This window comes from Chinchilla lanigera, unplaced genomic scaffold, assembly GCF_000276665.1.
Source record: "Chinchilla lanigera isolate Chin_1 unplaced genomic scaffold, ChiLan1.0 scaffold00022, whole genome shotgun sequence".
Taxonomy (NCBI): Eukaryota; Metazoa; Chordata; class Mammalia; order Rodentia; family Chinchillidae; genus Chinchilla; species Chinchilla lanigera.
In genome coordinates, this window is record NW_004955423.1 from 8,161,971 (window position 1) to 8,184,906 (window position 22,936).

Here is a 22,936-nt window from a genome sequence, read left to right on the forward strand (position 1 = left end):
TTTTTTTTTTTTTTCATGATTCAGTGCCTTGTATATGAAAATAAATATTATATGAAAATCTTTACTTGGTGGCTACTGAAAGAGAAAATGTTGCCTATGTCTTTAAATACAAGTGAAAGATGCCTACTTTATAATTTAATCAGTCATGAAATACGTTATGCTCTTAAAGTATGTCCTATGTTATCCGTTTTGCTCTCTGTGCTGCTTAAAGAGAGAACAATAGATAATTCATAAAGGGGCAGGAGGATAAACCCTGAGTCTTGTTCACTTTGAAAGTTTTGTTGATCACATTCTTTCACTACTTCCAACACACCAAAATCATTTCTAACGCTATTTATCTAAAATGCTCTTCCTCTTTTTCTCAATGAGCTGTCTGGTCTCTCGTTATTCCTTAAGTTACAAATTAAATGCTGGCTTCAGGCCTTCCCTGACCACATTTCCTAAAACACATTTTTTATTTTCTGCCCCAGCATCATAGTTATTTCTTTTATGACTTTGTCACAATTTAGTTTGTCTCTCTCTGTTGCAAGACTTTTGACCCAACAGGTCAGGGTTTAGCTCTGTCTTGCTCACTAATGAAGTCTCGGCAACCAGCACAAGAGCCGGGCAGAGCAGGCATCAAATATTTCTTGAATAAATGAATAAGGGGATGAATGGGCATGTGCTATTCTCTTACTGTTCTGTCATCACCAGTCCAGGCTGGGAAGGTTCACTTGAGATACAGGCAGTCTGAAGAAGAGATACAGAGCAGTGGACAGGCTAGATGTCTTTATTTAGCAGCTCAGCTCATCTGTCCAGCTGCCCAGCAACTTAGCCACAGTCCATCTCTTTATTGTGCTGCATATACTTGCAGCCATCCCATTTTCAGCTGTTTAGTTTCTCAGGCAGTCCCCTGCATACTCTTGCAGCAGTCCCGGACCCCCTCAGTCATCCAGCCTTTGTGGCAGATGGATTTATAGTAAAAACACACAATCATGGATATGCGCAAGTATCCACCTTACTTATACTGTATACGTTATTTACCTGGAGACTGCTAGGTACACCTGTGCTGGAATTCTGCTGATTTAAGACTTAATATCCCCCAGAAATCCCCTGTCCACTGCCTGAACTGTAGTGTAGCCATCTTGGGCTTCACGTTTCCCTACATGTATCCTTTGAGGGGCTTTCAAAGAAGGAAGTCACAGACATGACTTCTTAAGTGACTATATCCACATCAAGCAGATATGAAAATAGAAGGGCTTTTTTGTAACCTCCTGTAGATTATCAGTTCACAAGCCAGAGACTATTTTGTATTGGAAACTCATTGCTTCCAGTGTAGTACCTGCCATATATTAGGCATGTGTGTATGTATGTACTGTACTTGCTGGCTGAATGAATAAAGGACTTCTGATATGAAATCAATTGCCATGTACTTATACTAGGGGGAATTTTACCTCAAAGGAAAATTTATGATGCGTTACAAAGAAAAGTAATGATTACAGAGGATTTAAGACCTGGATGCTGTAATAGGAATACAATATATGTATATTTTGCTTATGCTTTTTTCCCAAAAGGGCCCTATTGGCTTACCCGGAGAAGTTGGGATAACTGGAAGCATTGGTGAAAAGGTATTTCATTGCATTGTTTTATAGTGAGAATTCTGGGCTAAATTTAATTCTTTAAATACAGGTAGAAGGTAAAACTACCTTACAATTTAAATAACTTGGGAAAGGGATTATGCTCTTGAAGTTTGTTCTACATTATTCTTTTGTATGATGCTTTATGTTAATTGGAAATGGTACTCTAACTCATTACCTCTACTGAAACTCCTAAATATGTTGAAATATAAATAATAGCTTCTTTGTTTCTAAATTTTAAGAGGTTAAATATCCTTTTGGTTAAGAAGGTATATAAAAAAAAGAAGAAACCAACAGTCTAGGTATATGACAAAAAATTTGTTAAACCTACTCTATGATAATGAGCCCTACCAGCCAGAAGCAGTTTTGAAACAGAATATTATCAATTTACATTTGTTGCTTGCTTTCTATTTTCCCATGCTTAGTGTTTTCTTTGTCTACAGTATCCTCTCCTTTTTCCTCTATTCAAAACCAGACTGTTAGACTCAGCGGAGTTCCCATTTCCTCTGTGAAGTCTCTTTAGATTTTTCTAATCCCTCCTGATTGCTGCCCTTTCTGGAGTCTGAACCTAAGCACTGTACCACACTTTTAAATTCAGTTGTCCACTAATTGATTTCTGTTCCTACCTGTATCATGTCTGCAATTACTTCAGAGTAGACTATTTTAAAATATCTCTCCTAACTCTCATTTAGGACAATGTGCTTAATATATATTTATTAATTTTTTATTATCAAAAACAGATAGTTTTATATTTTTTTGTGTTCATTTACTTTGGTACTGGGTTAACTCTTCTCTAATAAGATTTTTGACAATCCTGGGAATTTTAATGTGAATCCGTTTAATCCTTTTAATCTGCTAAAGCAGATTTGATTATCATAATCTGCCAGAACTATTTCTGTGGCACTGATTTATGGTAGACAGGCTATAGAAATAAATCTTTTTCAATGGTTACACAGATCAGTTAATTTCCAGTGTACTTTAATACTTTATTCTCATATTTTATATATCTCATAAATAAAGCATTTCCACCTAAAAAAATCTTCAGCATGATTCTTGCTTAATATTAAGACTTGGTGATCCATGGTTTCTATTTTCTTTATTTTAATAAGATATTTAATATTTTTCCTTGAAAACATCTTTAAGAGAATTTTAATTATAATAAAAGTCACAATTTTAGAGTAAAAAGGCAATATTTAAAACTCATTTAAAAATTAGGGTATATACATATGGCATGATTCTAATAATTTTCTTTTCTAGCTTTAGCTCAATCATTACTCATTAACATGACTCAGTGTTACTTTTTTTTCTTTATTGTTTTGAAAGGGGGATCGTGGAAGTCCAGGCCCCCTAGGTCCCCAAGGGGAGAAAGGTGCTATGGTAAGAGCTCAATGATTTGAAAAGTATGTTTCCAAAGCACATAATAAAGTTAAGGTACTTCACAGGTAGAATTGCCTGAACTAAAATTTAAATAAGTTTTTTAAAAGCTATTTTAGAATAAATTTCCATTAAGGTTTTCTTTCACTAGAAATACTATATGGCACCAAGGTACTAAAAGGATGCAAATGAGATAACTTGGTCAAATGATTCTGTAATTTTAGAAGGATCAAACCAGCTATAATGAATCTAAAACATTCATTTACAATGCTACTTCCTCTTCTACCACTTATAGTTTATATGACACACATCTTCATTGTCAGTGTTCCGTGAGCTTCTGGTCTTAAGTTAATTTTTGGCACTTAAATTCTCAGAACCCAGAACTTACCATCTTAGAGCTTTGAAATAGTAAGACCTGACAAATTTTATATTTGGTTTTCAATTTTTGGTTTATTAAATAGTTTCTAAGTGTGACAGAAACTGAAATGAATGATTATTATTCATAAAAGATTCTTCCTTTTACTTTAGAAAATATATTGTGATGCTGTGATGGAAGTAAAAACTGTCTACAAATTCATTTTACCTATTATTCTTGGGTTTTAAGTCCTATATTATCAAGAAAATTTTATCAGTTTGTTTTTAACTTATCACCTGTTGCTGTAAGCTAGGAAACTTGGCATACCCATAGAACTAATTAAATTTAAGGTATCCCCAGAACTAGCATTAATACCATAAAATGTGTGGTCCTTCTAAAATTTGATGGTCTAAAGTGTTTGTATACATTCATGTTCCTTAATTGTGGAATCCCTTGACCTCTCTGAAAAGCATATGATTTTATCATCTAGATAATGTGACATATACCTGTGAATAAGATAACCTATAAAAAGATGAAATGGATGGTTGTTTTTGTCAATAAACAGTGACTCTACCTAGCAGATATTATTGAAAGCAAAGAACTTCTAATAAATGGCTCTATATAAATGTATAATTTTGTTTATATGATCCTTCTGAATAACATTTCCAATGGCCTCTTGTATCTTGGGTAGAAGAGGGAAATCTTAGCAAATCATTTCTTTTAATTATTGTGTATAATTTACTGGTTTGTCTTTAGTGAAAACAATTGACTTTATCTCGTTCATGTTTTACTTAATTCATAGGGATATCCAGGTCTTCCTGGGGTTCCAGGACCTGTGGGTCCATTGGGATTACCTGTGAGTACAAAATATATTTTATGATCCCTTCTAGATTATCTATTTTAATTTAAATTCTTCATTTTTGTGCTATCTTTGATTATTCCATATAAAATAAGTTATTTGTATAGTAGTGGTGACTGCTTCTCTCCCACACTGTACAAAATCCTCTTGAATATGTCACAATATCTTGAATTTCCTCACCCTTACATGGTATATTAGCGAATTTCAGCTTCGAAGCCTAAATTTAAAAATACTGAAATTTTCCATTGAATAATCACAGAGAAGAAAACAGAATCAATGATCAAGACTAAAATTGAGGCCAAATGAATGAACAAATCCCAAGTATAAATTTCAACATTTTTGTTAGAATTTTGTAATATTCTCAACCAATTAAAATTCATAGGAAATGCACCTTTAATAAACAAAACTTGAGTTTTGAATATATTTCATAAGTTGTTTATAGAAAATTAATCTTGCCCCCTAAAGAAAGAAATTTTGTGGTATTAGGAATTGAAGAGAATATAATGAAAAATATTTTAAAGAGAATTTGCACCAAGCTGTATCCTCAGTCTTGTAAAAAAATTTAAGGGCAGAGACTTGTTAAATTTTCCAGGCTGGGCTGAACTTGCAATCCTCCTGTGTCAGCTGCCTAGAGTTCAGGAACTATAAGCATATGCCGTCATGCTCGGCTTTATCAAAATTTAACAGCTTTTTTGAACATAGATATGAAAAAGTTCAGCCTTTTGGGATTCCCTGACCAGAATTTTTCTTACCAGAATTTGTATTTCCTAAGTTTTCTGATACTTCCACTTTAAAAATAAACCTGTTTTTCCAGAATATGCATAGACATGTTGTTGGCTTCAAAAACTAGAAAATTAGTCTGGGGTACAATCTTCTTACATAAAAAAAAAAGATTTAAAGTGTTAAAGTACAGTACATTTTTATCTACCTAACATTTATACATAAATAAATTTTATTTTTTTAATTAGACTTTTATTGAAAATTAAAGTATAAAAATAATTCCTTAGAACTGACAATTAATTTGACTTCCACTACAAGCTATTTCTTGTGATATGTCAATTTGCAACTTTTTTGCATTTTCATGTTTTCAGAACAACAATGTATTTTCGTCTGACAGGATTATCATAAATGTCTAGGTTAATAGCAAAGAAACCTTATAGTGATAAGTATTGCTTCTTCAGTGGTCCAGATAGATTGCGCTGGTCTAACTGGTTAAGTGGGATCTCCTTACCGCTCACTCTGTGTACGTTCTTCCCAAAAGCTCCTTGGGCACCAAATATAAAAAGCTTTCCATTCTTTGTTCACATCTAGAAAGGACATTTCGGGGCTGGGGATTTAGCTCAGCGGCAAAGCGCCTGCCTGGCAAGCGCAAGGTCGTGAGTTCAGTTCCCGGCACCGGAGAAAAACCAAAAAAAAAAAAAAAATAGAAAGGACATTTCTCCAAATAATGGAATATTTCCAAGCAAGAATATTAGAGGAGAAAACCACGGTATTTGATAGTGCGTATTTTTAATAAAAATAAAAATGATTTTATTTTTAAAATTTCTAAGGCAAATTACCTGTTATAAAAAGGGTTTTGATTACTATTCTGATTACTTTCCTATGACTTCTGTAACTGATTTGTAAATTTGCAACATGTAGGGTCATGTGGGGGCCCGAGGACCAGCTGGGAGTCAAGGTCCTAAAGGACAAAGAGTAAGTAATATAATGGGGAAAGTACTTTGACCTAAAAAAAAAATCACCTCATAATGATAACAGCTCAACAAAAATAGATCAATACCTTCCAGAATTATCCTTAAATACTATTTGGTTTTTCTTTTGTTTTCATTAGATGAATTACTTACACTGATTGAGATAAGACAGATGCATTTTTACTTTTAAATAATATTATTTCACTAGGTGTGGGGATTTGCGCCTGTAATCCCAGCAATTAGGAGGCTGAAGCAGGAGGACTGTGACTTTGAGGACAGCCTAGGCTACATAATGAGTAGAAGGCAAGCAGGACTTTGCCTCAAAGAATGAGTAAATAAAATAAATTAATCATATTTTTTTATTTTAATTTTAACCTATATAGCTATCTCATATAAAATTCATTTTTCTAATTACCAACCCAAATTCCATTCTTTAGCAGAACTGCAGTTGTGCAGATTTTTAGATAAATTGTTTTTCTATTTATAGCAGACTTGCAAAGCAAGGAAAGATATAGCAAAATAAAAACAGTAAGATGTAGAATGAAGGTACACAGAGTGAATAAGAGTTTATTAATTGTAAATCATAGACAGTGTAATCATTATTATCTAATAATAATACACAGTATTAAATGAAATTTTTTTCTCTTTAAGTTCCCTCTTAAATATTCAATACTCTTTTTAGTTTTTATTTTGAGAGACGGTCTCACTAAATCATTAAGTCACCCAAGCTGAGCTCAAACTTGTAATCCTACTGCCTCAGACTACTACCAGAGTGCTGAGGTGACGGGCCTGTGCCACCAGGGCTGGCTGCAATACTTTCATGAAAAGAAAAAGAAGAGCCAGCATGTGCTGTATGCCTATCACATGTCAAGCATATATTACATATACTATCTCCCTTAATAATCAAAACCACTGTATGAAAGTAAAGAATTATAATTTAGATATTATAGCTAAGGTAACCTAAGCCCAAAGACTTTAAGTAAATTGACACAACCAGTACATATGTGTTAGCATGACCTTCCTCGAATGGCTGTGTTCATTTGCTACCACATGGGAATATTTTTCCTTAATTAATCTGAATATGGGCTTTACAACTTACATTTTGTGCCAGGTGTGGCGACCCATGCCAGCAGTCAGGAGGCTGAGACAGGAGGATCACCACCACTTTGAGACCAGACTGGGCTATATAGTGAGTTCAAGCCCACCCTGAACTACATAGCAAGATCCTGTTTTAAAAAAACATTTTAAAGTGTTATATTTTGTGCCTTTGCTTTGCCGTGATTTAATTTTAGAACTACTGAAGAAAATTTTTAAAAGGCTAAAACTATGTCCTTTGGTAATCAAAGACTTGATTTTTAAAACTGCAGTTTCTCAGTTGACAAATGGGAGAACAGTGTTATGAATTCCTCCTTTGAAATACTGGAGGCAACACTAACGTCAGGTGGCGTGTTTTAGGTGAAAATTGAAGAGAGTAGAGATGTCTTTATTATTATTTCTTTGTGCAAAACTATTTTTCTTCCTCAATCAGAGACTTATAGACTATAAATAACCCTACTGGCCACATCTATTTTTGCCTAAATCAGATTTAAAATAAGATTAATAATGATAACAGAGGATTTGTATCCACTGTCATGTCGTTGTTTGTATGATGCATCCAATACATCATCAGGTCAAATACATTTATTAGACTGTATGAGTCATAGTAGAAAAGTTTTGTGCCAGGTGAGCAAAAAGAAGAAATACTTATTTATGCTTCTTATTAACGAAGTAATATAGGGCTATTGACTATTCAGGCAGAAGCCATTTGGTTAATCATAGTATATGCTGGACCACTTGAACCATCTTCTAAAGTCATAATGGAAAGCTCATGTGTTCGACAGTTTTCTAACCTCACCCTGGTCCTGTGTCCGTTCTTGCTCCCTCCTAATTCGTCTCCATGTTCTCAACTCCCACATCTCCAGTGGTCTATTTTCTTCTTCTCTTCTAGACACAGTTTACCGATTCTGTCCAAAATGACACCTCATAATTTTTTAAGGTTTTTCTTCAATAGTTTCCAAACAGTAAAGGTGTTTTAGAAATTTATTTAGGGAAACAAGAGGGAAGGCTTTCTTTAGTAGAAGAATATTTTAAGCAACCAATGGATACTTGAAGAAAAAAAAAAGAAAAAAAACAACAACAACAACAACACCAATGGATACTTGAAGAAAAAAAAAAACTGAAGACCAGAATATCTAAAAGAATATAGTATTGGAAATTTTCACTGTGATAACCATCTCATATTTTCATTTTTATTTCTTCACTTTTCAATCCTTCTTCAACTATGACTGTGATCCCAATATCCTAGACTCATCCTTCCTAGTATTTTTTCATTCACCAAAAATGAGAATATTTTCGTATCCTACTGAGATAAGTGGCGGGATCTGTTGTTCCCAGCCCTTCCCTGTCAGGGTAAAGGCTGGAGTCAAGTTTTCCAGCACATTTGTAATCTCTCCTTGGCACACATGTGTCAAGGGAAGCTCTGCTCTAGGCACATCTGGAGTGAGGCCACACAAAGACCACACATGTGCTTATCTGCCTTTCCTGTCCTGTCTGCGATGGGACCATTTCACAAGGATTCTGACACCACATCTAACATTTACTAATTTTCCAGTTTATCTACTAGTACTATGAAGGACTCAAAATTAGCTACCCTGAGATCTAAATCACATGGATTTTACCATTTAATGACTTACAGTCCAGTGGCTCTGTAAGTATTATGCAATACTGATGTTTTTCCAGAGAACAAGAAAACTCAAACAAGCAACAATATCCTGCCAATTCAAGAAACAATCTAGACACATTAGTATCATGAAAGCTTTGCTAACCTGTTTTATGAAAGTTGTATAATCCTGCCTCTTATATAGATAAAAAAGACAAGTGTACTTACATATAACAAATACACTTTAAGATAAAACTCTAAGAAGAGACAAAGAGTCAATTCAGCATGAAGATATTATTACAGATCTATGTTCTATGTTGAACACCCAATTAAGTCGCCAATAATATTAGACCACAAAGGAGAGATAAACTTTAATACAGTAACAGTGGTGGATTTCATCACCCTACTCTCAGCAAAGTATGAATCATCCAGAGCAAAAAAAAAATATCAACAGAAAAATATCAGCATTAAGCTATGTTATGGATTGGCTTAGCAAACATTTGGAGAATATTCCCTCCAAAAGCTGCATTCTATGCATTTTTTAAAAAATCAGTACATGGACATTTCTCTAGCATGGATCATATATTAAGTCACAAGACATGTCTCAACAATTTACAAAACTGAAATGATGTCCTACATATTTTCTGCACACAGTAGGATAAACTAGAAGTCAACAACAAAAGAAACAATTTTTATAAAATATGATTCTATACATAGAAAATCTAAAGCTCGATTAGAACCAATATATGAATTCAGTAAAATAGCAGGATGCAGAATTCAATATACAAAATCAGTAGCTTTCCAATACAACAATAATAAATTTGTTGAAAAAAATCATGAAAATACAAAACATAAAATAGCCTGGACTAAATTTAACCAAGGAAGTCAAAGACCGCAATGATGAAACATACACAATACTGATTAAAGAAATTGAAGACATAAAAACATGGAAAGACCACCTATGTTCATGAATTTGAAGAATTCATAGTCTTAAAAATGTCCATAGTATCCAAAATGATCCATAAATTCAATGTAATTTGCATAAAAAACCAATGACATTCTTATAGACTAGGAAAAAAAGACCTAATATTCATAGGAAAGCGCAAAAGACACAGATAACCAAAGCACTCTTGAACAAAAAGAACAAAGCTGGAGGCACCACAATACCTGATTTCTAGACATATTAATGTATGTGTATTAATGTGTATTAATGAAAATAGCATCATACTGATATAAAAACAGGTAGATCATATAGACTAGAAATTCCAGAAGTAAACCCTTGAATCTACAGCCAACTGACTTCAAGAAAGGTGCCAAAAACACACATTAGAAAAAGGATAGCTTCTTCAACAGATGGTGCAGGGAAAAACTGGATAGCCACATGTAGACTGAAACTTGACACCTATCTCTTACAAAGTACTCAGATTGAGTTAAAATGGATCAAAAACAGACCTAAAACTCTGAAACCTCTAAAAGAAAACATAGGAGGAGCAATTCAAGGCATCGTGAAGGGCAATAATTTTCTGAATAGCACTCCCAAGGCACAAGAAGTAAACCCAGGAATTGGTGAATGTGGTTATATCAAACTAAAATATTTATGTACAGGAAAGGAAATGATCCAGAGTGCAGAGACAATATACAGAATAGGAAAATATATTTCCAACTATTCATCTGACAGAGTTATTACCCATAACTTATAAAGAACTCAAAAAACTTAACAAGAAAAAAGTAATCCACTTAAAAATGGGAAAATGACCAGAATAGACATTTTTCTGAAGAAGTATGAATTGCCAATAAACAGATGAAAAACTTCTCAGTATCATTAGTCATCAGAAAAATACAAAACTAGTAGGAGACACCATCTCACTCCAGTTAGGATGGCTATTATATAAACAAATAACAAGTGCTGTCACATTTGAAAAGAAAAAGGAACTCTTATACACAATTTTGGGAATATAAATCAGTATAGCCACTATGGAGAAGCGTATAGAGGCTCTTCAACAAACTGAAAACAAAATTTACCATATGATCCATCTACTCGACTCCTGGGACTATAGCCAAAGAAATCAGCACATCATAGATATACCTGTATGGTCATGGTTATTGTGACACTATTTACAATAGTTAGGGGATAGACTCAGCCTACCATATGTAGCAAAATGAATAGAACTGGAGGACAACATTATGTGAAGTAAGCCAGACACAGAAACACAAGTACCACATATTCTTTCATATGCAGAAATGTAAAAATGCAAATGGAGGGGCTGGGGATTTAGCTCAGTGGCAAAGCGCCTGCCTGGCAAGTGCAAGGTCGTGAGTTCAGTTCCCGGTACCGGAGAAAAACCAAAAAAAAAAAATGCAAATGGAAGGCAGGTTAGTAATTATTAGGGACTTGAAATGGTATAGAGGTAGAAAACGAGCGATTGGATATGATCAATGCATAAATTATGCGTGTATAGACATACTACATTGAGCACCATTATTATGTATATGTATTATGTGTTGATAAAAATAGAAATATAAGTTTATCGTGGTAGAGAGGGAGGAGTCACGGAAGATGAGTTCAACTGTAGACCACAATCAAGTAACAACTCCTTAAAGTGCAGGTAATAATCTTAAAAGAGTTAAACAAATTCATGAATGCTCAATTTAATCTTAACTGCATTAGATGACAGAAGATAGGGCTACTACTTTCCCAAACGCTAACACTAAAAAGAAGAAATTGATTAAAATATTAGCATATATACTGCACACTTATTTATTTAGGGAGACGTTTATGAGGACTCCCAGCCCATTTCTAAGGTTTCTGTAATAAATTGTAACAGCATATCTTTGAATGAGGGAAACAGCCTTTATTCACAGAACAAATGTCTTTGTAACTATGACTCATGTATTTGTATTTCCTTTTAACTGTATCTGTATTTGTATTTCCTTTTAAGTGTATTACTTTTAATGACCTCTCTATTAATTTTAAATTGCGCACATGTCTAACTTTCCTGGCCAGCTATCTTTCCTGGCTCTTGATTTATACAGCTGGAACCAAATGTTCTATCAAACAAAACTAATATTATCAGTAATTTGAGGAAAAAGACTCGGTATAAACTTTATTTCCGGAGGAATAAACTATAGAGGGAATCTTGCTGTGTTACTTGGAGAGCACCAGGTATTACCCAGCACTGAATCTTATGTAAATACTACAGATGACTGCTTTACCCTGTATGATATACGTTCTTTACCCTGGGTGGTATGTGGCCCAAAATTCAGAAATTTTATTCATATTCATTTTACTTCTTTCATAAGAAACCTTTACTAATATAGTATTTTAATCTTTGTTGTCCACTTAAATCTTAAGCAACATAGTCAGAATTACAAGTTCCTTAGCTGTATGTCTCTATACCAATCCTTTAGAAAAAGATTACATAGTTTAATGGTATCTCATGATCAAAGGTTCAGTTCATAGGCAAGTGAAATGATGGGGATAACTGTTCCACACGAGTCATCTTTCCTGTTCAGGCAGCTGGACACCACATAGGTCAGCCTCCCAAAGAGTCATATATGAGGGGCAGAAGCTGAGGTTGGGCTGATTCCTGGGGACCTAACAAACTGAGACATTATCCTTCCTGTACTGGAGTAGAGAATCTGCTAGCTTATCTTGTCTCCATAAGAGACATGATTTATGAATTATTCTAATTACCTTGATAGATTTAATTATTTTACTTCACTTAGCTGTTCTTAGTTAAACATATCAGGTAGAAACAAACAGAATCTGTAAAATAATACTTTAAACTTAGGGCTTGTTCCCCATTCAAGGTCTGTAAAAGTAGTATTTTCAGCCAACCTTGTCTTTTTCAGCTGTGTAAGAGGCAGGATTATACAACTTTCACAAAGCAGGTTAACAAAACTTTCACGACACTACTGCGTTTAGATGGTTTCACTTTAGGGCTCCATTTGCTCGAAGTATCAGTTTCATCTTTTCAGTTGTTGTGTACCTTAATTTGTGAAGTGAGTTTTTTATAGATAGAATACTATGGGTCTTGTTTTATCCATTCAGTCCATTTGTATCTTTTGGTTGTTGAATGTACTCCATTTATTTTCAAGTTTACTATTGAAAGATAAGGACTTATGCCTGTTGATTTTTGTCTAATAATTTTAAATATTCTTTGTTCTTTTCTTTCTGTTTTGTTCATCTTTATGGTTTGGTGGTTTACTCTGTTAATAGTGTTTGTTTCTTTCCTATTTCTTATATATATACCTTTCTAGTAGGATTTCTAATTTCATAATGGTAGTTATCTTTCTCTCTCTTCTGGATGGAGGACTCCCTACAGTAAGGCTGATCTAGTGGGGATGAATTCCCTGAAATTTCATTCATCTTGAAACTTAAACTTTGTTCATTTTGTTCACCTTTATTTCTCATTTATTTCTGAAGACTAGCTTTGTTGCATGTAGTAATCTTGATTACCATTTATTTTCTTTCAGAAGTTGAAATACGTAATTCCATTTCCTTTTGGTCTACAGGGTTTCTGCTGAGAAATCTGCTGTTAATCTAATGGAGAGACTTATAATGTTACTTAACGCTTTTTTCTGAGAAGTTTCAAAAACATTTTGTCTTATGCTCTTGACAGTTTGACTATAATGTGCTGTGGTGAACAAATTACTTTTCTAAGTTCTTTTTCTATTACATCTGTTATCATTCAACTAGTTGTTCACTAACAAAATATCAAAAAAAAACACATAAAAATTTCTTATTGTATAGGAGTTTTTAAGCAGTTAATTACCAGTGGACAAATTTGCAGGTTATGTCTTGTTTCCTGCCATACTTTAGAATTTGATCATTTATTCCTTTTCAACCTGTCAGCCATCTTCTACCACGCAAAAATTTTATTCATGTTCTTACAGGGCAAAAAAAGGGCAATAAGTCATTGAATGAGCCAGAGAAAGAGAATCAATACAGGATGTTTAACTTTCAAGTTGAGAGGAATTATTAAAGCAATGACCTGAGACTCTCTCACACTTAAAACTTCACAGTCACTTTTAATCTTCTTCCTTTATCTTCAGTTACTCAGTTGTTGAATATTTAAAGCATGCCTCCACCTCAGGATTACTACACTTACCATTTCCTCCACCGCCGTGATCTTCATGGAGTTACTTGTAGGGCTTGCAGTCACACATTCACTTTAGAGAGAACCCTGAGCCTACAATGTCTAAATTAGTGCTTCCCACCTTGATACTCTCTAGTCCTGCAACATTTTTCTTCACTATGCTTCACTACCTATTTTCATATTAAATTTAATTTTACACATTTGTTGGTTTATTTATGAATTCAAGGATTTGTCTCTTCTTCCTATGTCCTCTGGGCCTAAGACAATACCTGATTTATAGCAGGAACTTGGTAAATAAGACTATAATTTAGTTTCATAGTCCTTTAGAGAAGAGTTGGGAGCAGACTATGGAATACTTCTAATTCAAATTGAGAAATTATAGATCTGGAGCTATGGCTTTCATTTTAATAGGGCCAGTGGAGCTATACATCCTCAAGGAATGCGAGTGATCTTTCCAAATCCATGAATGTACCAAAAGATCAAAGAATGCAATTAGCCTTAGAATATGGGAGAAAACAGTTCTATGATAGCAAGCAGTTCTTAATAATATAAAGCTAAACCAAAGCTTATGTCAGGTGAAATGTAAGAGAAGGTACTGAAGACGTGGTGGCTCTTACAAGTCAGCAGGTTGTACTGGGAGATTTGTGTCAGTGCTCTGACAGAACTCTTGTAGGGTTCCTCACTGCCAAGTGACTTAAATGTATACCCCAGTTCTTCACCTTTTAAATCTCTCTTTTTTTTTTTTTTTTTTTTTTTTGGTACTAAGAATTGAACTCAGGACCTTGCACTTGCCAGGCAGGCACTTCTGCCACTGAGCTATATCCCTGGCCCACACCTTTTAAATCTCAATGTTCCTTTCCATACTTATTTCTTATTATTTTGACACTTTCAGGAATATAGATCAATATGTAATCATTACTCTGGCAAAACTATTTTTTCATTCTTTGAGTATCTTCTTGCATGTCTGTGTTCCTTTTCCCATAGCGCTGCTCTATCTTGAGTTCACTCTAGTTTAAGTCCATGAGAGCCTAACTTCCAGTTGCCAAAAAGAGATCTTTATTTCCATTACAAACATGTCAAGACTATCTCCATCTTTGAATCCTCAGTTTGGCCCTTGTCATGCCTGCCTCTTCCTGTAATGGAGTCACTTATGTAATTTCCTTCTCATTCTATCAGCTTCATAATGAAGAAACTTTTTCATAATTATGTATTCTTATACCACTTAATGTGATTCTTTTGACACAACAGATGTTCAGTTAGAGGCTGTAAAATTGAGTTAAGCCCCTTCAAAAAGACTTTAAAATCTTCCAATGAAAGATATAGTTTAACTAGGGAGACTATTATGTCATTATACCAGAGAGTGACTTTTACAACTAGTGCTTTTTTGCAACTAATTATTGAATGAACATTGAGAAATTTAAAATTGACATGAACATTTCCTACAGTACATCTGTTCCTTTTCTGTGTCTCTGCTATCTTTTAGCAACTGTTGCCCACAGGTGCATAGCAGGTACAGTACCTAGTAATACGAGAAGAAAAGCACCATTCTGAAAACAGGAAATTTATGACTACTTAGACAAACACACCAGCTCTTGTTAAGTAAATGTATAATTATTTTAAGAACAGATCCAGCTGACTGCTGAGTAAATTATAAAATAGACAAAATACCCAAATAATAAACATACTTATAGGCACCTCAACAATTATGAAAAGCTATTTTGTAGTCATTTGATTTAATATTTGGCATAAAATTTTAAAAAAAACATTGGTTTGATTCTCTTATACAAAGAAGTTCAATAGTACACTCAGCTATATTCTTTCCTGTGATCAAAGCATAAGAGCAACTAGGAGTTTGTCAACTACAAAAAAGCACAATGCTTTTGTTTGTAAGAACACACAATAGTTTTACAAAGGGGAAAAACATTTCAAATTAACAATAGAATATTTTTTTCTATCTCTAGGGACCAAGAGGACCAGATGGTCTTCCAGGGGAACAAGGTATACAAGGTACCAAGGTAATCATCGATTTTCTTATTTCATGTGTAGTTAAATTTTCTTGAACCTATATAATCTACCCAAATACAATCTCCCCAGATTGAGCCTATATAGTCCAAAAAATCATACATCAGCTTAGAAAAGTATAATTCTAAATTTTTTCTAAGTTTATGCGTGCAATATAAAAATTTTATTACATATAACAAATTTTTTTAATCATGAGCTATATACTTGGTATCTTATTTTCTGTTTGTGAATTTATGCTAGCATATATAAGACTATAATTTAAATTCTTACTAATTCACCTATTTTGTTAGGGTGAAAAAGGAAATAAAGGAAAAAGAGGCCCTCTTGGTATTACGGTAAGAAATTTTAAAAGTTCATGTTAAGTATGACATTTTCCATCTTCCCTGTCTTCCTTGATTCTTTCCTCCATTATTCTGAGTGGGAGATACTTTACCTACACATTTTTTCTTGTGTAGGGTAGGATTGGAAACCCTGGAGAGAGAGGAACTCAAGGAAAACCAGTAAGTAATTAGAAAATAAAGTATAATAATCATTACTTGTGTGGAAGAAGGGTGGTTCAACAATGCTTTAATTGCATTACATAATCCTCAAAATTGTTTATATTTACAGTGTACAATATGATCATATTCATATATGTTATAAAGTGATTATGTTTTCTCTGCTGACACAGCCATTATTTCATATCTCATACAGTACACTAAAAGAACACAAGTTCTCTTCTTCCTTTAATCATTAAATTATGTTTTATTTGAACAAGTTGTTTATCCATTCTCAGCTTCAGTTGCACCTACTTTGAAACTGGTGGTAATAACCATTCCTTCACCCTATTCATGATAAACTGTTCTTTTGTAAAACCCATTTCAAAATACAATGCTGTGATACATAAATAGAATGGGACGTAATAAAGCTAATATAAAAGAGTCATTTGAGGTTATACTTTGTTATCTTTTAACTCAACTGAAAGATATTTTAGACCATTGGAATGTGGTTCTGTGTCTGCTTTCTCAGGGCTCTACTCTAAATACTTTTAATGTTTATAGTTGTAGATATTTTCCTACCACCACACATCTTAGCAGAATTACACAATTTTTACCTGACAAGCAATAACTTCTGTGACTGTCATCACCAAATAAGAGAGAAAAATGTTTACAAAAGGCAAAAATGAATGAGACATAAGCATACATAAACATAAATACATAAAATATTATGTACGTCAGCATGTAAGTGTGAATGTATAGATATTTTAATTTATTTCTCTCAGAATCATAATTTAATGACATTTGATTTATCATAGACATGTATATATACAAAGTTATAAAATTATATAATATAAACATTTCAGGAGATGAGTCAGAAAAAGATAAGATAAATATTTTAGTTGCTGAAATAATTGTCACCAGTATCACTGCATTTGCTTGTTCCTCTTTGAAATCTGCTGCCCCCTGCCTGTGGTTTGTCACAATAGCATTATATTTTGCCTGTTCAAGCCTATAATATTGGAGAACTGAATAAAAATTTTTCTAAGGAAAGAAATTGTGTTCGATGTTGTATTATAAACTAAATTCCTTCCACCACAAAACAACCCTTGAAAGTTAAAACTCATCATCTGACTTTTTAATTATCAATGTAAAAGCTATTTCTGTAGATTTTCACTACTTTGCAATATTGTATATCAAGCAGGTATGTTGCAATGAATAGGGAAATTTGAAGGCCAGGTTCATTCTTCTTGTTTTAAAGAAATGAGGCCTAAAGAAATAAAAATTATTTAATAATTTTGTCCACTGTTAACCTTCCTTACAATTTTTCCTTCACTTTCAGCTTGGATAAATGTGATATTTGACTCCCTTGATCAAATAAAAGATACTAGAATCATTTTATAACCTTAGCTTACATCAAGCAAGTTGCAGAGGGTGCTGGAAGAGTAGAATTACCTTCATGGATAACATGGTTTGCCCATAATTAATGTTTATACTAGCTATTGTGCTTTACTGTGCTCTATACCTATATTATCTCTTTTTCTTTCTTTCTTTTCTTTTCTTTTCTTTCTTTCTTTCTTTCTTTCTTTCTTTTTCTTTCTTTCTTTCCTTTCCTTTCCTTTCTGTCTTCTTTTCTTTCTTTTCTTTTGTACTGGGAATTGAACTGAGGGTCTTCACACTGAAGTACACCCCAAGCTATACTTTATTTGGAGGACATTTCTCACTAGCTATTTATATTGCCCAAGCCAGGCTCAAACTTCCTATGCTCCTTACCTCAGCCCCCTAGAGTGTTGGATTTACAGGTGTGTGTTAGCAGACCCTGCTCACCCACATTGCCTCCTTCTCCTTGATGAATTGAAATCTTGGAGAAGCAAGGAACAGTCAATTAATAAAACCACAGAAGCCCTAAACTTTCATTTTATCCTTCAGAGAATTCTCAGTGTCTCCAATCCTTTAAGCACTGAGGTGAACAGACAATGTTTTATAATGGAAAAATATCTTAGGGGTCAAATTGACCATTGTTCTTACACGCTCCTAAAAAATGTATATAACCTTTGTTTAATGGCTTAGCTCTCTGGCTCACATTTCCCTCACTTCTAAAATAGAGAGACTGATAAGATCTCTAAAGTATTTTCTGTCTGCATTTTCATAATTATTTTTTCTTTTGTGCTGGGGATAGAACCCTAAACCTGTGCAAAATAACCATATGGTTTACCACTGGCTATACTCTCAACCTCTACTTGTTATAATTCTAAAACCAAATGTTAAATGAAAATTGAAAACACATATAGTACACTTGGTAGTTCACATAACCAGTATATGTTTCTGTGAACCACTAACACCATTCCCCGCATAAAACATGGGCCATTGTTTCTCATTTTCCAAATCACATAAACATTGCAACACTTTTTACATTACTGGTTCTGATGTAAATGTTCTACTAATTGATGAGTGTATAAAAAATCTATGAGTTTGAATGTTTCTATTTCTTTAATCCTGTCAAATTTTACATTATGTATTTTGAAATTCTATTAGCACATTCATATTTAAGGTTATTATGTCTTGCTAATCAACTGACCCTTTTATGATTAAAAAACTATTCTGATTTGTCCTGTGTAATTCTTTTCTCTCTTGAGGATACTGTTTTGTTACTACAATATGGGTTCTCAAAGTAGGTATAAATGATCTCAATTTCTGCAGGCTTTGTTATGATTTCATCCTTTTCATTCCTAATTGCATGGGTTTGAGTCTTTTCTTTCCTCCGGTAAGATTGGCTAAGACTTTGTCAATTTCATTTAATCTTTCAAAGAACCAACTCTTCATTTAATTGATTCTTTGTATTGTTTTCTTAGTCTGAATTGCATTAATGTCTGCTCTGATCTTTATACTTTCTTCCCTCAGACAAGCTATGGGCTTGACTTGCTCTTCATTTTCTACAAAATTGAGTTTCAACATTATGTTATTTGTTTGAGCTCATTGTTTTTCTGGTAAGGGTATTCATCATGATAAATTTTCCTCATAGGACTGCTTTCATTGCATCCTGTAAGTTTCAGTATGTTGTACTGGCATTATCATTTAATTGTAGAAACTAATTTCTTCATTTCATCTGTGACCCATTGGTTGTTTAGGAGGTTATTACTTCTCTTACATGTGTTTATGAAGTTCTTATGGTTTCTTTTTTTTGTTTTAAAGAAAAAAAAAACAAAAACAAAATAAAAACAAAAACAAAACAACACAAAAACAATAAAAATGATATCAAATTTCAAAAAAGATGATAGGAAATTAACAATGGTTGTTATATTACATATTGTTATCTTCAGTGAAGTTGTTCAGATTACCGGATATAAGAATGCAAGATTGACTGCATAATTAAATATCAACTGTTCCTCTCAATAAATCACTAGAAGACAGTGGTATAAGTACCACATATTTCCCTTCCTTTTGTCCATTCCCCCATCCCAGTTGTTCTTTGCTTTTAAAAAAAAAGATAAACATAACTATGAAACTGAGTTTCAGAACAAGTTATTAGGACAGCTGCAATAGTTAATACATTGCATATTGTCATCTTCCTAGTAGTAATTTAGAGTAGAACATATATGTATGCTATCTTGTCTATAAATGTTAGCACCAGACTTTCTTTTCAATGAACTAAGAGATATTAGCCATATAACAATTTTAACTACCTTGTATATACATATATTTTTTTCCTTTTTTCTTCCTTCATTTCCCCTTCCCCATCACAGTTTTTTTTAATAGTTTTTTCCAAATTTTCAATATCTGTTGTACATTTCATATCCCATTCACTTGTTCATTTTTCACACTAGTGAGACAATACAAATAACAAATGCTGGAGGGGCTGTGGAGAAAAAGGAACCCTTCTCCACTGTTGGAGGGAGTGTAGATTAGTACAACCACTGTGGAAATCAGTGTGGAGATTCCTCAAAAAACTAGGATTAGATGTCCCATTCAACGCAGCTATTCCCTTTCTTGGTATTTTTCCAGAACAATTAAAAACATCATACAACATATGGACACCCATGTTTATAGCAGCACAATTCATTGTAACTAACTCTTGGGAACAACCCAAATGCTTCTCAACTGAGGAATGGATAAAAAAAGATGTGATATTTTTCTACAATGAAGTATTATTCATCTACAAAGAAAGATAAACTTGAGGCTTTTATAGGTAAATGGATGCAACTCGAGACAATACTCATATGTGAAATAAATCAGACCCATATGTGTAAACACCTTATGGTTACTTTTGCCACTGATTTCCAGTTTCATTACTCTATTATCTGATAATATGCATGAGTTAATTTCAATTCCTTTGCATTTGGTTAAGCATGTTCTATGATCTAGTATGTTGTCTATCTTAAAGAATGTCCCATGTGCACCTGAGAATATGTATTCTGATGTTGTGGGGTGGAACACTCTGTAGACATCTACTAAGTCCATTTATTCAAGTTTGGTTAAATTCTGATACGTCATTGTTGATTTTTTGTCTAGTTGATCTGTCTATTTTTCACAGAGGTATATTAAGGTTCCCCACTACAATTGATTTAATACTTATTTGATTTTTCATGTTAATATTTATTTTATAGTTGGGTGCACTGGTATTTGTTGCATATATATTTATGAATGTTACCTCTTCCTGTTGGATTGTTCACTTTACAGAATGTAGTAACCATCTTTGTCTCTCTTGATCAGTCTTGGTGTGAAATCCATTTTGTCTGCAAATAGAATAGCTACCTCTGCTTTCTTCTGGATTCTTGTCACATGGATTATTGTTTTCTATCCTTTGACTTTCAGTCTATGAATTTCTTTTTTAATTAAATGTGTTTCTTCTCTGTAGCATATTGATCCACTTTGGCAATCTGTTTCTTCTGATTGGTGAATTGAGACCATTAATATTGATGTTTATAAGTGATATGTGTTGACTTATCCTTGTTATATTATTTTACCATGGTTTGTTCTCCTTTTTCCACCTCTTATTGCCTTGTCTTGTGGATTCATTCTGTTAGAGTGCATGGAGTTGTAATCCTTCTTATCTCTTTCTAGAATGTCCATCAGAACATTTTGGAGTGCGGGTTTGCTGGTCATGATTTTCTCAGGTGTCCTTTGTCATCAAAGCATTTTATTTCTCCATCAATTTTGAAAGATAATTTTGTGGGTTGGAGGTTGTTTTCTTTTAGGGCTTGAAATACTTTATTCCAAGCTCTCTTTGACTTTCAGGTTTGTGTTGAAAAGTCAGCTATGATTCTGATAGGCTTTCCTTTCTAGGTGATTTGTTTCTTTTCTCTAACAGCTTTTAATATCCTGTTCTTGTGTTGAATTTCTGGAATACTGACTATTATATGCTTTGGTATAGATTCTTTTTTATCATTGCTAACTGAAGTTGTATATGCCTCACTTATCTGTGTTCTTTTCCCTGCTTGGGAAGTTTTCTGCCATTACTTCTGTGAACAGGTTTTTTTTATATCTTTTGCACTGTCTCCTGCCTTTTCATTGACTCTGATCAATATTATGTTATTCTTCTTTGCATCATCTAACAGCTGGTGGCTTGATTTTTTGTGGTCCCTTCCTATTTTTAAGAAATCTTTTTCATGATTGCTAACTGCAATCCTATCTTTTATATCTAAGATTCTGTCCTCACACTGGCTCATTCTGCTGTGTATACTTTCAGTGGAATTTTTAATCTCCTGGATATCTGTTGATACTTGCAAATTGCTTTTGCTGAGTAGATTCATTGCTAATATTTACTACTCTTATGAAATGACTGCTTCTTGGAGATGTCTTCCAGGTTTAGCTGGCTTTTGGGTTTTAAGTCTGTTGCAAGAGGCTGCCCCTTCCATTTATTGGGGATGAAAAGTTCCTGCCTTGGTCCAGCACCTGGTTCTTTGGCATTGGCCTATAGTATTGTTTATAACCCTTAGGCTATCTGAGTATTGGTATATTAGAAAGAATAATTGATTAGAACAATTATGTCACTGTTGCTAAAGTAATACAATCAGCAGTAACAATAACATCAAACAGAGCCTAGAAAATGACAAACTCTGGTAACCATTATTTGCCAACTTTAATTAGCTCCATGAACTAGATTTGTGGTTATATAACAAAATCAAGAACTAGAAAATTCTATACAGTAAAAAAAGCCCTCAATGTGTTGATTTTACCCTCAGGGGAGAACATTTAAGAGATTAGGAGGAAATAGAGAAATATAAGAAGAGGAAGAGATTAGAAGCAAGGCTGGAGGATAAAGGAAAATAATGCAAACTTTGCAAAACTCATGAAGACAAGAGGGAAAGAGGGAAGGAAGAAATGAAAACAAGAACAGAACAGAATAACAGCAAAAGAACTAGAAATTATGTTCACACTCATATTAAAACAAGAACAAGCAATCAAGAAAAAAGCAAAACAAAACAAAAAGAAGAGAAAAGAAAAAGATTGTCCACCTCAAGGTATGTCTCTGCTGCAACTGGTAGACAACGTGTGGAGACAAGAGTCCAGATCCAAGTTGATGAATCCCAGTAAGCCAGTTGTAGCTTTACAGTAGGGTAGTGGATAATCCCAGTAAGCCTGCACCTTCAGTTCCACTGAAGTTCAGGCTGAGGTTGGAACCTGATTTGTTCAACCTGTAATACTCTGTGTGCCTCTTGCTGACTTGAATTCGGCTCCCTGCCAGCTTTAACTTGGCTCCCCGACCTCCTGCCACTTGAACCCGCAACCTCACCCTGACACTGGGA

At 33.7% G+C, this 22,936-nt stretch overlaps 1 protein-coding gene across 3 annotated transcripts in view; it reads left to right on the plus strand.

The window, feature by feature from the left end:
- The window catches only part of Col24a1 (collagen, type XXIV, alpha 1), a 301,836-nt gene that overhangs the window by 171,102 nt on the left and 107,798 nt on the right, over window positions 1-22,936 (plus strand). For all 3 annotated transcript variants that reach the window (XM_005385132.2, XM_013514569.1, XM_013514570.1), the window contains 7 exons: window positions 1,554-1,607; window positions 2,940-2,993; window positions 4,148-4,201; window positions 5,846-5,899; window positions 15,654-15,707; window positions 16,005-16,049; window positions 16,170-16,214. In XM_005385132.2, coding sequence (XP_005385189.1) covers window positions 1,554-1,607; window positions 2,940-2,993; window positions 4,148-4,201; window positions 5,846-5,899; window positions 15,654-15,707; window positions 16,005-16,049; window positions 16,170-16,214 — 360 coding nt within the window. The remainder of the gene's footprint in view (window positions 1-1,553; window positions 1,608-2,939; window positions 2,994-4,147; window positions 4,202-5,845; window positions 5,900-15,653; window positions 15,708-16,004; window positions 16,050-16,169; window positions 16,215-22,936) is intronic.